The 17498-nt window shown below is 44.5% G+C and overlaps 1 protein-coding gene across 1 annotated transcript in view; it reads right to left on the bottom strand.

Moving 5' to 3' along the window:
• The window catches only part of LOC147668894 (tektin-4-like), a 71562-nt gene extending 58709 nt beyond the window's left edge, over positions 1-12853 (bottom strand). The window contains exon 1 of the mRNA XM_086948373.1: positions 12206-12853. Coding sequence (XP_086804499.1) covers positions 12206-12775 — 570 coding nt within the window. The 5' untranslated portion in view covers positions 12776-12853. The remainder of the gene's footprint in view (positions 1-12205) is intronic.
• Between the last annotated feature and the right edge of the window lie 4645 nt (positions 12854-17498).

Below are 17498 nucleotides of genomic sequence, written 5' to 3'. Positions count from 1 at the left end.
GCAGCAGGTGCCTTAACCCAATACAATATTTTAAAATGAAGACATTGCAACCAATTAAGTAGAACAAATCTACTGCGTCGTCTCTCATTGCTGCTAATTACTTTGTGGCAGAATTTTTTTTTTTATATATTAGTTGAGGCCCAGATTTTTCATCAGGGTTGTGCCACTTTTTTAGCATAATCCTAACACAAAATCTCATTTGTTAAATCTCGAAATGCACCTAAAAATACTCATGAAAAACCTGCTAAAACTATCTATGAAGTCTTATTATCTGATGTCACTTCTTGTGAGGTCACTTCCTGTGATGCCATGTGTGTTGTCACGTGTCCTGACATTATGCGCTGCGCTATTACATACCATGATGTCAATTTCATACCTTGGTTAGTCCTGCCACTTCTTCATTTAGGACTTGTGTCCTGAATTTAAGGCACTGAAACACGGTTGAACTCATGCCATATAACCACTTCCACACTTGCAGGTCAAGCAGATACTGCACTCATACTACACTGTGCAGGTGTTCAACTAGTGCAGAGGGGTACTTAGAAAGACGATGCCTGCCGGACTTTTTCTGTTATGGTAGAGAATTACTTTTGCTGGCCCTATATCTGCCGGTCAGCGACAGTAGGTCATAGGCCCTAGCACAAGGAAGGAAACATCCCTCCTGCCTGCTGATTGAGCTGTGAATTACACCAATATTCCAAGCTTCGTAGACCCCTCAAGCACCCCGACCTGTGTGTCACTGCACCTGCTGCACAAATGGAAGCTACGCCCCTGCTACGTGGGGGCTAACACTGTCCTGGGCAGCAGTGGGCCGGGGTGTTGCGGGTAACTCAGGAGACTGCCCGCGTGCATCTCTGTTCGGCAAACAGGGTCTGGGGAAAAGGGCATAAGGCTCAGGAAGAGCAGGATTATGATGAGAGAGATAGTAAAATAACTGCAGGTGTTGGATGCCAGCCTTTTGGCTTTGTCATTGTTTCTTATTTTTCATGTTATTTACTGACTCTATTGATGGGGGAGCTGATGGGCACTCACACACGTATATATATATATATATATATATATATATATATATATATATATATATATATATATATATATTCCAATTTCCAATTTAAAACATTTATAGAGCGCAGCGTGCACCGTACGGTTTCTTGGCGCTTGTAGAGAGTTAGGCAACTGAGTCAAAGAAAAAAAAACTGTCGTAGAGGAGAAGGGAAGTTACACGGGGAAGGCCTGACTGAAAAGAAACGTTTTAAGGTCTTTCCGAAAAGAAAGATAATGAGTGGCAGAGCGAAGGTGATCGGGGAGGGAATTCCAGAAGGTGGGCGCCAAGGTGGAAAAGGTGGTGCCACCCCACTTTTTCCGTTTGAATCGCGGGATTTGAAGGAGAGACTTGGAGGAAGAACGAAGCTCTCTCGTGGGGGCGTAATTTTTTATTAGCGAAGAAATGAAGGCGGGGGCAGTGCCTTGACGAGCCTGGAAGACCATGCAGCCGATCTTAAACAGGGAGCGTTCCTTAACAGGAAGCCAGTGAAGCTCCCTGAGGAGCGGTGTGGAGTGATGATAACGTGGAAGACCATAGACCAACCGGGCCGCCTGGTTCTGGACCATCTGAAGCCTTCGCAGGCTGTATGCTGGGATGCCGTTGTAGAGGGCATTCACAAACAAGTGGTTCTGTTGGGTATAGACAATTTCTTTGGGGTGGGCTGTGAGCAGCTCCAAAGCACACAAACAAGCAAAACTCTCTGATAGTCAAAGTTTTTATATTTTTTTAAAACCAGAAAAAGGAAAGTATATAATTGGAATTACTTCATTCCACTACATTACTGACAATTACTTAGGCAATTACGTGAGTAGTGACTGTGGTGATTCAAGTGACAAGTGAAACATATATTGGTGACACTTATTTACAAAAACATTTATGTACAATAAAATCACAAAGAAAAAGAGGACCGGGGGAGGTTTGAAACGATGTGATTTCTATCGTTTATGCGGCCAGTCTTATATAAGTAAATGTTCCAAGGAAAATAAGTGGTTAGTGTCCATATTCCTGGAGTTAACTTGGCCAAAAGTGAGAGCGTCGACGTTTCGACCCAGGTTGCGCCCCAGTTGGTAGTCGCGGCGGGTCTTTATCAAGACAGGGGGGGGGGCTGAAAGGAAAGGAATAGGTATCAGAGAGATGTTTGTACAAAACGTCAATTATTGACGAGAGTCGCTCAAGGTTACTTACAAAGGGATCGGTCAGGAGGTGATTTCTTCCAAAGGGTAGCCCGTTGGTCAACCTAAAAGAATTATTTTAAAAGGCTTGTTTAGGATCAAGTGTTATCCGATCCAAACAAACAAAATTAGGTCATTATAGTGCCTAGGTGACAAGCGTTAACCTATGGACGTGCCTAAGTGATTCTTAAAAAAACGCCGCAATTCCGAACAAATGGATTGCAGACGGAGTCCTGTAACATGGGATGTGGCTCGGTATCCAGTAACGTGGGCTTACCCTTGATTTAGCAACATCAGCGATCAAACTCCGCGATGCAGCCAAAGGCGGTCTGGATCTGAACGCCAACCGAGCTGTTCGTGGGAAAGGCTCGTACTGAGGAGCTAAAACTGGAACATTAAGTATACTCGTATCAGGCAACCCAAAAACCGGAAGTTAGACTGGAGTCAGCGTGGCCAATCAGAGCGGAGGCGTAGCCTGAGACAACGTGAAGTCTATCTCCTCGAGGACGCAGGGTGCGTCTGGTTGCTATGCAACAAAAAGGCCTACGCTTGGTGTGAAGGGGGCGTAGTCTTTATGTCAGGGTAAATTGCGGGAAAGCTGATTAGTTAGGCTATTACATACAAACCAACACACGGTTCATGGTTTTACATATTGATTACATATTTGGAGTAAGGTATCAACATTTGTGAGTTATCGCATGGAAACATGTATGTTACAGCAAAACGGGGCTAGTTTAGACATTTACAGGTTAAAGTAGCGCCATCTGTTTCGAGATTTCCTCATGTTCATTCAGTCCCTGGCTTACAGAATTCAAAATGTGGATCCATTTACATTCTTTTCTGCTCAGTGTGGTGGTCAGAGAACCACCCCTCGGATTCTCAATGATTTTTTCTAAGATGCGCCAGCGCAAGCTTGTGGGGTCATGATTACTGGTAAGGAAGTGATCTACCATTGGTGCGCCCTGTACTTTGCAACGAATCCTGCTCATATGTTGCAATATGCGTGTTTTTACTTTTTGTGTCGTTTGCCCTACATAGGGTTTGTTGCAGGGACAGAGGATGATATACACGACGTTAGAGGTGTTGCAGTTTGTCAGGATGGGCAAATTATAGGTTTTGTTATTGTAGACAAACGACGGTCCATCCATAGACATTGAACACGCCTTACAGTTTCCACATCTGACGTGTCCTTTTATAGGTGGTAAGCCTAAATGGTCTCTGAGAGTCAATGGTCTCGGTGGTTCCAAGAAGGCTTTGACTACATTGTCCTTTATATTTCTCCCTCTTTTGAATGCAAAAAGTGGAGTCGTTTCAGTGTTTAGTTCAGATGCCACCAAATTCCAATATTTCTTTATTGTCTTTTTTACCACATTGCTCTTTGAATGGAAAGTTGTGACACAAACCAAGCCAACAGAATCTGGACTTTTGTTTTTTGGGGTCAAAAGTTCTTCTCTCGGGCAGTACCAAGCTCTTTTCTTCGCCCGTTTTAGGAGTCCCACCGGATAGCCACGTTCACGTAGGCGTGCCGTGAGAGTCTCGCATTCATTGAAGAAGTCTGTTTTCTTAGTACAATTGCGTCTAATCCGCAGGTACTGACCAAACGGCAAATTATCTCGTAGATTGCGTGGGTGATGGGAGTCATATTTCAGCAGAGTGTTTTTCTCCTGGGGTTTCCTGTAAAGATCACAGATTATTACACCTTCTTCTGACTTGAAGACAAGATCCAGAAAAGCAATGCTTTTTTTGTCATAGTTCATAGTGAATTGTATGTCTGTACTTCTCGCATTGAGCCAGAGGTAAAAATCTTGTAGGTAAGTTTCTGATCCAGTCCAAATCATTATTACATCATCGATGTAACGTTTCCATATCGCAATGGAATCAATGAATGGATTTGCTTCTGTATATAAGTGACGTTCCTCGTATTGATCCATGTATAAGTTTGCCAGGCTCGGGGCATAAGTCGCTCCCATCGCTACCCCTTTGCATTGTAGATAGAATTGTTGCTGGAACACGAAGTAGTTACGCTTCATGGTAATTTCAAGGAGGTCAATCAGGAAGGATGTAGGTATCCAGTGGGGAGCAGGACGTTTCTCCAATATGTCATGGATGCCTTTGATCGCTTGGTCTTGTGGTATCGATGTATACAGCGAAGAGACGTCAAGTGTAACCATGAACTGCGTGGCTTCGTCATATGGTTGTCCTTCCAGAAGTTGAATGATGTGCATTGAGTCCCCATAATATCTGGCTGTGGTTCAGTGTTAGAACCAGTAAATCAATTTATTGATCACTTTCTACAACCACTTATACCTGAAACTAAATCCTATGTGCGGGACTCAATGCACATCATTCAACTTCTTCTTGCTTGTTTGTGTGCTTTGGAGCTGCTCACAGCCCACCCCAAAGAAATTGTCTATACCCAACAGAACCACTTGTTTGTGAATTACGTATACCCAGGTTCTGAGGGACACAGGGTCACCCCATTTTGTTAAAACGTTGTAGAGGGCATTGGCATAGTCCAGCCGTGATATCACCAGTGCGGCCATGATCACCTTAAGTGCCTGGGGAGAAAAGAAACGGGAGACAGTGCGGATGGTTCGGAGGGTGAGGAAGCAGGAGGAGACTACCGAGCTAATTTGTGAATGGAGGGTGAGCTGGTTGTTCATTTTAACACCCAGTGTTTTAACCGTGGTTGAAGGAGTGGGGGAGGGACCAAGAGTGGGGGCCAGAAGAGAGAGTTCCAGGGACTGAAGGAACCACCGGAGAGAACCAACTCGGTTTTATCCGCGTTCAATTTAAGATGGTTGTGGTTCATCCAGTCCCTGATGAATGTCATGGTGAATTGAAAATTAGAGACGGAAAGGGGGGAAGAGGATAGATCAAAGATGAGCTGGAGGTCATCCGCATAATTGTACACGGTGACCTCCAGCTGCTGAAGAGCGAAAATAAGAGGAAAGATATACAGATTGAATAGCAAGGGGGAAAGAGAGGAGCCCTGGGGGACACCGCAGGTGACAGGGAGTGGGGTGGTTGTGAAGTCTCCTAGCCGGACCGCCTGGGTGCGGTCCCTCAGGAAGGAGGAAAGCCAAATCAGGGCTGAACCCTCAATTCCAGCCGCCTTGACACGGGACAGTAAGATGGTATGGTCCACCGTGTCAAAGGCGGCGGAGAGATCGAGGAGTACCAGCGCCTGGTGTTTGTTATTATCCATACCCTTCCTATATGTGTGTGTGTGTGTGTGTGTAAAAAAGAAGGAGAGACTCTGGGTAGTTCTCAAGTTTAGGTGGAAAGCACTCTCAACACCAGCGACACTCTAGATCTGCTCACCTCAAATGTCTGTTTTTCTATTAAAGTCTTTAAGCATAGGATTAGCAAAGTGCTATCCACGCTGAGATAGAAAAGGACAAAGTCTTTTGCCATTTCTACAGAAAAGTCTTTAAGCATAGGACTAGCACAGTGCTGTCCTTGCCGAGCTGTAAAATGACAAAAGCCATTAACCACTCCAGTCACAGTAATACAGCTTTGATTTGGTCAAATACCAACTCAAGCCAACCTGAAATGAAAAAAGCAACCCCTGACATAGTGTCAGGGGTTGCTTTTAGCAGTTTTTATTTTTCTTTACATTTCATAATGCAGCAAAGGGCAAATCAGGATCCTGATTTGCCCTTTGCTGCGTTATGAAATAACTGCTAAAAGCGACCACAGGAGTGCGACCCGTTTGTCCTTCTGTTTTGAGGGATTGTGGAGAAATTAACAGCACCGTGGTTCAGCTGCAGGGGACCGCACCCAGTCTGATCGCTGCCGTAGCGGTGTTTGGAACCGGTTTGGAGATATATACATACATATATTTTTAATCGAATAATGAATATTTAGTGATTACAAAAATGGTTGATTTATATACAAAAATGTATTTTACTTATATTTGTATATCAACTGAAAGCCTAATTTGCACAAAGCGTAGTTGTGAAATACAGAGAGAGTGTTTTGTCTATTTCTATAGTGAAATGAACACACGTGATTCACCAATTCATGCACTGTCACTTTAAAAATGCTTCCTGAGTATTAACAAACTGTCGAGTGAACAAGCGGCGTTCGCGCTGCGAAACGCGTCTCTGACACTTGGGTAAATAAAAATCTAACAAGCACGAAATCTGGGTCCGTGTCCTACTTTGCCTGCATCGCGTGAATCAAGACGTGGCGGCTGTGCAGGATTTGAAGATATATATATATATATATACTAGCAGCCCGTCCCGACGTTGTCCGGGAGCAATTAGGCTTCAGGGCCCCCGCCCGCCCCGAGGTTGTCCGTGGGTCCACCGGAGCCTTCCTCCATATATTGCAGTATTATACCTCTATGTTTACTTTGTACACTTTTGTAACCTGCACATGTAACTTTTTCCTCCTGTAATGCACCGTTTGGCTCACTTTTTTAATGCTCCGTTTGCTTCCTCTTGCTACCTGCACACGTCACTTATTCCTCCTATAACTCTATATTTACTTTCTACGCTTTTGTAACCTGCACAGGTAACTTTTTCCTCCTGTAATGCACCGTTTGGCTCACTTTTGTAATGCTCCGTTTGCTTCCTCTTGCTCACGATGTACGCTTTTGTAACCTACACACGTAACTTTTTCCTCCTGTAATGCACCATTTGGCTCACTTTTGTAATGCTCCGTTTGCTTCCTCTTGCTCCCGATTTTCATTTTTGCTTCATTTTTCCGCCGCTCACCGCTCCGAAATAAACAAATAAATAACCTACCTCATCCGCCGCTCACCGATCCTCCCCGCCTGTCCGCCGCTCTTCCCCGCCTGTCCGTCGCTCCTCACCGCCTGTCCGCCGCTCCTCCCCGCGCCATGTCTGCCGGTCCAGCTCGCGCTCCTGGACGCGCTCCTCCCCGCGCTCCTCACGTCGGGCACGAATATATATATATATATAAACGACCTCCGCCTCCTTTGCGCGATCGTCCTCCCACGACAACGCCTTTCAGACACGGACCAGGTAATTTGGATGCTGTTCTTTTTTATTCAGCTGTCGCCATAACGTTTCGGCACAAAGCCTTGATCACATGACAGTGCATCAACATATACAGTGAATATTTAAAGTGCACAGTGCTACTTCCTGATTGGTTCATCATTTACATGAATATTGAAGAAAGACTCACAATAATTCTGAGCATTTCAGTAACCGGAATCAATGCAAAATACAATTACATGCATATATATTTATATTTGCATTAAAATCATGCTTAAAACACCTTTTCATGATTTAAAAAGATATAACAGGTTAAATCCCGATATGGCTTTTATCATTGAGTATGTTCAAATGATGGGTTAAATCCTATTACAATTCCATTCTGTGACATGATGACCCTTACCCATCCAACTAAGCTAAGACAAAATGTGTAAATGTGCAAAAAAAGTGCATTTTGTGCTGGTAAAAATATGTGTGACTTAATATGACTGAATAGGACTGAGCCCAGACCTTTCAATCATTTTACTTAGTTGCTGCTTATAGTTGCCTCTCCCTCTGCATTGTGTTCATATTATGCCCTTAAGGTTCCCTGTTGGGCCTCAATACAGTTATGAATGTTGAAATTGATTATTAACCAGAGGTAGAAAATGGAAGACCATATATAGATCATTCTTGTTCACTAGTTACTTCCTTATTTTGAATACAGTCTCATACATTTATTCATGCTGATCATTCTTGATTTCCTGTGCTTGGTAATGATAACAACAATAGGGTGGTTCTAACCAGCTATATTATTTTCTTCATAATACATCAAGTAGATGGTTCAAGTTTGAGGATTAAGTTTGGATGATAATACAATTACTGGTATTAAGTTTGGCTGTCCATCAGTTGAATATATATTGACACTTTGATATTATACAATTAAAACGATAAATACTAAAATCTCTAAAAAATGTAATTAAAATAAGAGACAATAATAATTTCATTGATTTTCATCTATATCTATACTACTATTATAAAGAGAGAACTGTGTACTTTGAGCCAGGTAAACTCGAAAAGTACACCACCAATCCAAACACCCAAGACATATTTGAAAACCTCAGGGCAGGCAGAAGGACATAGGCTATTAAAATAAAAAAATATACGTTGTTTAAAAAATTTAGAAATAAAAAATAAAGCAGTCCCTTGCAAGTAGCGCCGGCCGTGACGTCTGCGTGATGACATAATTTGCGCTCCCTGGCAACACTTCCTGAAATGGCGGCGAATCGTGCTGCCCCGGGTGTCCGAGGCTGTGCAGCTCTGCGGATCGTGCCCACGTGCGTGCTGATATCATTTGCACTCCCTGGCAACACTTCCTAAAATGGCGGCGAATCGTGCTGCCCGGGGTGTCCGAGGCTGTGCAGCTCTGCGGATCGTGCCCATTGACGGAAGATCCGACCTGCTGGGAGGACTGCCGCGGCCCTGCTTGCTGCTGGGCGAAGTGGCGGCCTGTGCGGGCAGGGTGCCTGGAGCGGGACCGGACAATCCCTTAGTGCGCGGACGGGGGTGAGTCCTGGAGTGACTGGCGCAGCTTCATGCGCGGGAAGCGGGAGGTAGCAAACTGTGAATTACAGGAGGAAAAGCGCCTGGAGCGGGACCGGCGGCTAAGGTAAGGCTCAGGCTCCGGGACATGGACAATGTTGTGGCGGGCGGGGGCTGGGGCGGGAGTGCACGCAAGCCTGAAATGCTGCCCCCAGCCCCCTTCTGTCCTGGGCAACGCTGGGGCGGGCTGCCAGTATATATATATATATATATATATATATATATATATATATATATATATATATATATATTCAATTGCCGCTCCGGCGATTGAAACCACCAAACGGAGAAAAACACGGACTCCAAAATTAACTTGCTCACTGCTGGCTGCAGTGACTTTTATTAAAGTTGGTGCGAGATGTCAGACAGGATATATATATATACAAAGATTAACAATGGGAGAGAGCAAAAACATTTTTGGGGCACAAAAAGCATGCTTTGCTATAGAAGTCCCTAGATAGACGAGAACTACGTTGCGTGTGGATGTGCCGCTTGTGAAACAAGCATTTGCATGCAATCGATCTCGCCTTTGGGACTTTATATATATTTAGCTGTGCAGCACATTAGCCTGGGTGCTGAAACATCTACTGTCCTTTAACCTCTACGATGCGTCGGACGCCCCCCGGCCGTCCGACGTCGCGGTGGGCGTGTGCGTCGGATGGCCAGAGGCATTCCAATCTGCGCATGCGTCAAATTCCGCCACACCTTGGCGGAATTTGCGCCGCAGCGAAGCGGTTAACATGGAGGGAAAGTTAGCACCAAACTGCGTGATACACCAGGTATGGGAACACATGGAGGGAAATATTGCCTTTCAGCGGGAAATGGTATAGTCCAAAGCTCTCTTTTTAATATAAAATCAGGGCCTTCGTGGTCATATCACTGAAAATATAAGATTTGAAAAAAACATTATTGTCTACGGATGCTCGTGGAAGACAATTTCGATGGAATGGAATCTAGTGAATGCTAAAGTGATTCTGGTATTTTACTGACCTCTGCTGGTCGTTTTCTATCAAGACAGTTAAATAGAGGCAGTTGAACAGAAAAAAGTCCCTAAGCAGAGGCAGACATGGGATAGGGCTAATCCCCAGAGCCCACAAAGTATATACACATATACGTATATAATAAGTATATACAAAAGTATATACAAGACAAGAGGTCTTGAATGCTCGACCTAAAAACAGAATGCCAGTGACTCACAATGAAGCTAGCCAGTGGCAGAAGTGGACTGACTCTTGACACATACTGTATGCTATAGTGGGCAGTAGAAAAATGTGATTAACGCAACAACGGAAGAATAGATGAAGCAGGCTGGCTGAAAGCCCTATAAGCAATGATATCCTATGTATAATTTTTGTAAAATCAAAAGGTTACTAATAACGCAGACTTTAAAAACGGGATAACAAATCCTGCTTATATGGTGGAATTGACGGTTATGACGTCACTGTGGAAAAAGAGTGGGCAGGTTTTCCACTGCAAGGACGGTTTCTGTGCAGGTGTTTTATGACGTTGATAAGAGATGGTTATTACGTCATACTAACTTTCAAGGTGTCAATCAACTGCGCCAGTAGTCAGCCTTCACACACAGAAGAGGCATCGTCCTCCATGCAGGTGTGATAAAGTATCATGTCATGGTTTCTTCATACGTTTTATCCATATTTTGCTCTAAGGTGCTGATTGTGATGTTGTTATTTTCGTACAGAAGGAAAGGTCGATGTCTAACCTAGGAGGGATGACGTGATTGATTGTGCTACTGCGGTTAGTGGAGCGCTTGGATGTAAATATGTGTTTAAGTGTTCAATAGGAGCTGCACTGCCAGAGACCGATTTTAGTGTCAGAAAAGATTGAAGAAGGACAAGATTTGAACAGTAATTAGAGAGTGATGGGAATTTGACAAAAATCGCGAGCGTGAGGTTGATGATGTCACCACAGAAATTGTGAATTCAATATTAATTGGAATTATTGTGCCAAATGATTATGGAAGCCTCGCATTTTAATAATTAAAGCTTTTTCGAGAAATCAGTACCGACTGATAATAGGACTGAAAACCGAGAAAGCTTAGAGACGAATTTGCATCTAACCAAGTAAATATGACAGGCAGCCTCCTTCTTTCAGGCATCACTGATGAAGTAGTCAACTGTATACTTGCCGTCCTATACCCACCATAATATAACTAGCATGCAACCAACATAGAATAGCATCGTTCAAACGGCTTTAGTGAGCTATATGTCAGTAAAATTGCTTTGACACCATTGAAAATCGATGTGCTTTTTTTAGTGGGCCTCCTTTCTGCACGGTATGCCCGGTACAGATGTCTCGAGTCCTTGCAAAGAGTTACCCACACCTAGGTATCCATCAATGACGTGTCTACCCTGTCTACGGTAGTCAATCCGTCAAAGGGAAATCCCTGGGTGCACACTCAAGTATGGACTACTATACTTCCGTACCTATCTGTCTAAGCATACAATCTTCTAATTTAGAGAACTCAACTAGTAAAGAATAAAAAAGGGATTTAAATTTCCGCACTAAAATTCGAACGTTCACAGTCTTTTTAATTAAAACATAGAAGAATTTACACCAATTGACAAATTAAAATTTCAAAGAAAAATCTTTGAAAGAAATGTTTGTAAAACAAAAAGCAAGTAATCATAACAGTTCATTACAGTTCATCACATACATTCTAAAATTGAAATGAAGTATTACACATCCTAGTCATCCAAGGTAAAAGGAAATTTACAGATAAAAATTACAGTTAGTCACAATAAGGAACATACACAACCCCCAACAGAATGTGGTTAGCTGATGTCTTTACCACCATTAATTACTGGATCCAGAGGTCATAAATTGATCAAGGAGTGACGGCAAGAGTACAACTTATATGTGCATATCAGTTGCTCACTAGACCTTTCTTGGATTCTATATCAAAAAAATGCGTTGACGCGTTTCGGTGCAAGGAACACAAAATACTGTAGCACCTTCCTCAGGACTGCAGTTTCTTTGGGGTCACCGGCTTCAAAGAATATTGCTTGACACCCTTTCGTGAGGGTTTAAGGCAGGGCACCAATAATGGTGTGGTGTATTGATTCTGGTCCTGGCTGCAGGAGATGGGTTACCGGTCTTCCTTTTTAATATAAAGGGGGAACTGTGACAGAAGGCCTCTTCTCTTCCTTATTTGTCAGTGATACCACCCCAGCTTTCCTTATGCCAGCTGTTTGAAAATCTTTAAACCACTATGTGGCGAGTGGCTGGTGGACTTCTCCAATCTTGGTTTAGTTTGTGGGGGAACTTCCAGTTTCCTTGGTCAGTGACCGAGTTTATCTTAAAAAGTTAAAAACATTTCTTGAACGGGCATACATCAGAGCAGTGTCGTGCTTGAACTGGATATGTTCGATTAGCAGCGTAGATCCTGCTTCTGCCTCGTTCTATCGCCTCAATCCACCTACCTTAATCAGCTCCACCTCCACCTCGTCCCGCACCAGGTCGGGCCCCAGCCGGCGCTCCCGGCACTGCAGGTTGTCGCTGGCGATGCTGGCCGGGGTCTCGGTGGCGTCCAGGGCCCTCTCCAGCCGCCTCTTCTGGGCCAACAGCAGGTCGGTCTCGGACCTCAGATCCCCGATCTCTCTGCACAGCTCGGAGCGCCAGAAGTGCAGGTCCTGCAGCCGCTCGCCCAGGGCCTTGGTCACCCCGGCCTGGCTGCGCTGGGACCGCGCCTCGGTCTCCGCCGCCATCCGCTTGGAGTCATGCCGCCCGCGCTCCGAGGTGTCCCGGTCAGAGTAGGCCTGGGCGAAGCCGGCCTGGCACCGCACCGCCCACTCGCTCGGAAGGTACTTAGCAGTGCGGAAGCCGGCGGTGGCCAGGCCGGAGGAGGGCAGGGGCAGGGCGGGCTCGGTGGGTCCCGGGGGCGGGATGGAGCATGGCGGGACACTCTGGGGGATCGGAGGGCGGGAGATGAGCACCGGCCGCGGAGGCACGGGGCACGGAGCGCTAGGGGGCGGCACACAGCACACCGACATGGCTTCGGGGAAAGACCGGCTCTGGACGCGGCGGCGAGAAACGAGCGCGCCCACAGCTCGGAGCCGGGAGAAAGCGTCTCTGGGCGTCAAGGAGACGGCTGTCTAAGACACCGGAGTGAGCGTCCGGGCGCGTTGCTAGGCAGCAGCCAATGGCTGAGCCGCAGAGGACTCTCCAGCGAGGAAGCGGATTGGTGAAACTTCAATAGAAGAATCTACACCGTCAAAGTAATTTGTAAAATATGAGTATCACTGAAAACAGAAAAAAATAGTCTGGAAATTGTATGAAAAAAATGTTAGTTTTCTGAGCATACATTTTGCATCTCAAATGAAAACGGACTTTGCTGCCAAAATGAAAACGATGTATGTGTCTTCACTGTTTAAACAAAACAGTGTTATGCTTTTCATATGGTTGCAGGCACACTTGTTCTGTTTAGTTGTTTTTCTTTAAGACTTTTCTCAGTGTCTGGATTGTTTAGCTTTGAGGAGCTCTGAGAAGTCAGTGGGCTGCGTGAAGGGAGAGGAGCAAACTTTGCCTCCCAGGGCTTAGTTGCGTGTGTTCTATTGAGGAATAAACTCAACTTTAAACTCATCTGTTTTGGATAATAATTAACAAGCAGTGAACATGTGTCATTATGTTTAAATTAATGTTATGGGCACACTGGGCACAATGCACTCTTGAAGGAGTATTGTGCACCTAATTAGGTCGCCGAAAGGGAGTCAGCTGTGCCATTGAAAGTATGCTCTGTGGTCTGTACTTCATTCAGGTAATAGTGGATGAGCCACTGAAAAATCGAGCCAGATGCTTGGCTTTGCCTCAGCTCGAAGTCCTCTTGTGCTCTCGAGCCCAAAACGAGCCAAGCTTTCATGTGGCTTCTGGCTGCCTCTCACGCTCTAACCCCATTCACCAAAATGTATAGGCAAAGCAAGCAATACACATTTATATGATGTGGGAGAGAGAAAGAGCTGCCCCCTAGTGTCTGAATTGCACAATGTGAAACCAGAAAATCCGGGATCAAACCCGGGCTGCCTTGCTGACTAAATTGTGTGATTCTAGTCAATTATGTTATTTCGCCGAGCTTACTGTTTCGTCATTATCACATATGACTGTATCTTCAGGGATGTGACTTTCAGGATGTTTTCTGTACAAACACCCCTCCTGATTCATTAAATAAAATATAATGCAGCTCCACGTATAATAGCAATATAGGCCACATATAGGCCTATATTGGGTGCATATGACAATTGACTTGCTCCTTAATTTACTACAGTATTGTCCTCGTGGAGTGGGGGGGGGGGGGCTTGAACGTTTCTAAATTCATCTTTAAAAACGATCACTTTTAATAGATTTATTATTCTAGGTGGGCCGCTAAGTAGTACTGATGGAGCAAGGATTCGCACGTAAAGCGACTTGCTCTCATTCAAGAGCCTTGTCTAATGTATAATCATATTAATCCAGTTGTTCGTCAGTTGTTCAGCGTTTTCCCCAATACGCGGATGTCCCCAGGATGCTTGCTTGTGTGTCTTTTCATACTAACAAAGCTTGCACTAAAGAAATGGCCGCTTCGCTGAAATTCAGTCTGCGCATGCGTCGGTCATACCCATGTGATATGACGCACTCGCATTCTGGAGGGAATAAGTTGCTCATGCGCACTGTTGCAAACATGGCCGCTTGTCTTTCACCACGCACTGTGCTTGCTACAGCTGCTTCAGCCTATCCGCCTTTTCGCACTAAACTGTAATGCTATAGATATTATAAAGTAAGGGATGTAGTAAACTCTACCCTGGTATACAGTGTGATCAGTTTTATGTATGATTCTAATTTGTTCTCGCTTACTTTTCATGTACCGCGTCTCTGGGGCTGGGAAAATCGGGAGCGGAGCCATACTTGAGGCTCTGCTGGGCACCAACATGTGACCGGGGAGAAACTCTACTGCGCAGAAGCTGAAGCAAGCCAGCTGGCTCATGAAGCCTAATGCGCCTGGGAACTCTCTCCAGGAGATCGAATCCTACCTTGAGCGAAGAGACACTGTTGCTATTTGCCATGCACTTGTATTGTTTTTCTGTATTCCTATGATGGGAACGTGAACTCAAGGGGCGGATGTGCAAATTTTCATATTCATGATGGGAACACTGAATTCTAGGAGGTGACAAAGACCAGGTCACCTCTCCTGACCAATCACAATGTGGGAAACTATCACTTGCAACATTAGTGGGTGGTCTGAGGGACCCCAAATAGTATAATTGACCGGGTATTCCATAGAGAAATTGTCCGACTTGTCCGAGTAGCAGACCTGTCACTGACCCTACGAACTCTATAGGTGCTCAATCTGAGAGTGCTGCGGAGCACTCTGTCCATACTTTCCACAAACTCCTAAGGGGTGGAAATAATCCTAAGTGCTGGCGAAGCACTTTGCTGGGGAAATTTGAAAACCCAATCGGGGTTGCTGGCGGATTACTTGCAGGAGAGGGGTAACGCAGGCGTTGCATCCGAAGCTGTAGGTGTTGGTCGTACCCTGGGAGGCCCAGTCTTGACCCAAACCTGAGGGGTATCCTGTCCTGAACTGTCCTTGAGCTGTGCCTGCTCGCATTCTGGTATTCCAATCCTTGAGGGTCCTTGTCCCCGTCTTTCCTAACTGACCCGTGGCCAGGGTTAGTCCTCACTCCTATCTAGGTAAATATAAGCTGTGGGTTTGCGTTTTCCCAAAAGTTCTAGCTCTTCTCTCTCATTCTCATTCCTTACTCTCCTTTCTTAAATATAGCAGTCTTGCCTGTGATATTGTTTCCTGAAATGCCGATCATATCTGCAATTGCTTATTAGACTTGTTCCACATCTCTCCCTTCCTTTAGAACATTGTTGAACTATCGAATTTATTAGTATGTTCCTATTTTTCCCTTTCCTTTAGTATGATTGCAGTGAACTTAGCAAGAATAGCCTAAATAGTCTAGGTTAAGTACATGTTTTAGGTCCCATCCATATCCCATGTTCTAGTATAAAGTTGCGGTGAACTAGTTCTGTTTTTAATATTTTACCTTTAGTGTTCCCATATACTCAAATGGTACTTGCTCTAATTCACAGCTATATTGTGGTTCTGATCTTAATGATTGATGTATTTCTTTGCATATCGCTTTTTGCTTTGGCATATTTTCTTTGAAATCTTTATATAAAAGTTTAAACTCATCAGGTGTCTGTGGTCATTTTACAAAAAGTCGTGGATAAGTATGTTCTGATTATAAAGTGCATTTTTCTAGATCCCTTGTCACCTATTCCCTGCTAGCTCCTGGTCTGTCAAGAGTAATGTGCCTGTGGTAAGTCAGGTACATGGTCAGCAGAGGCGTGAAGTTAAACTTTAATTGCTCATAGCAGCGTGTAGGATTTCACCCGGTTCACGCAAGTCATTGTTTGTACGGATGCACGCCAGGGCCCAGTGCGTGTAAGAAATTGGTAACCTCGGTGACCCGGGTGAACTGCGCGCTCTATCAGTAATTTTCTGGTAACCAGAGGATGGTTAGGACTATTTAAATTAGGTAGACAGGATAGCTGATAAATGAACCGTGAAAATAAAATGTGCTGCTAAAATTTCTATGCTGCTGATTTTTTTATTACGTTGATTCAAAGATTTTGAAATGTTTTAAGGATATATATGTGTCTATGTATATGAATTTGCATTGCTGCTATAAGTGTTGTATGCAATATTAACAAAAGAATTGTTTGTAAGTGTTCAGTGTAGTCCGAATCCCCGGGGAGGTATTATAGCTAACGGTGAGCAGAATCCGGTTAGCTGCTGAAGTCACTTGCTTGAGTCATTAGTGCAGGGTTAGGAATAACTGGAAGCACTAATTAGGATCTTTTTGTATCTGAGTAAATGATAGCTACGAGTCCCTTTATAAAACTTTCATTGCGATATCACCTAGTAAGGGTCGCATACGGAAGGAGTAGTAGGGTCTCCGAGGCTTGAATGGTAAGTAAATTAGTTCGCTGGTGAAAGCCTGACTTAGTATATATCCCAGGAAGAAGTGGATGAGTCAGGGGAATAACAGGTTCTATTTTACGCGTATGAGAGGTTAGGCAAAGAAGTCTACCCCGAGTGAATGAAAAGTAGACAGAAGTGGTTTACTAGTAGCGAAAGACAATTTTTCTATCTGTTTAGAACACTCAGGCACAGTGGCAGACGTTGCGTGTTGTTGACTAAGATTTGCATTCGCACTTTAGGGAAAGTAAAAAGTTTCCGTTACCTTGTGAAGGAGGGAGTCGGTCGGAAGACTGCTCTGACGTCACTCCGCACCGCGCTGGCATTGGTCAAGACCGCGGGTGTATAGTGAAGCCGAATTTGTGAAGGAGGGGTGAGTGCCGAAGCGTGAGACTCTGTCTTGCGAAAAGGCCGCGCACCCATTGGTTAAGGATTTTTTGTATTCACTGAGTTGATTGGTTACTACGAAATAGAAGTCGCGCTAGCATTGGAAGCACAAAGGTAAACAAAATTAATCAGGCCGAGTTAGAAGCGAGTCTGGAAAGTTGTATGTGGTATCCCGATTTTATACCGAATCCAAAGTACCTAGGATTTCATAAGGATCAGATTTTACGAGGTAGACCGCACATGATGTATGGAATAAAAAGGAAAATGTCATTTACTGACAAAGTAAAGAATTTTTTTAAAACAGACAAGCCCATTAGAACGAGGGAAGGCGTGCTCATTCCCCCACCAAATACTCCTGCCTCTTTCAT

This window comes from Lissotriton vulgaris, unplaced genomic scaffold (assembly GCF_964263255.1).
Source record: "Lissotriton vulgaris unplaced genomic scaffold, aLisVul1.2 SCAFFOLD_1641, whole genome shotgun sequence".
NCBI lineage: Eukaryota > Metazoa > Chordata > Amphibia > Caudata > Salamandridae > Lissotriton > Lissotriton vulgaris.
The sequence above is the reverse complement of the archived record's forward strand: the minus strand, read 5'-3'. Positions and strand labels throughout refer to the sequence as shown.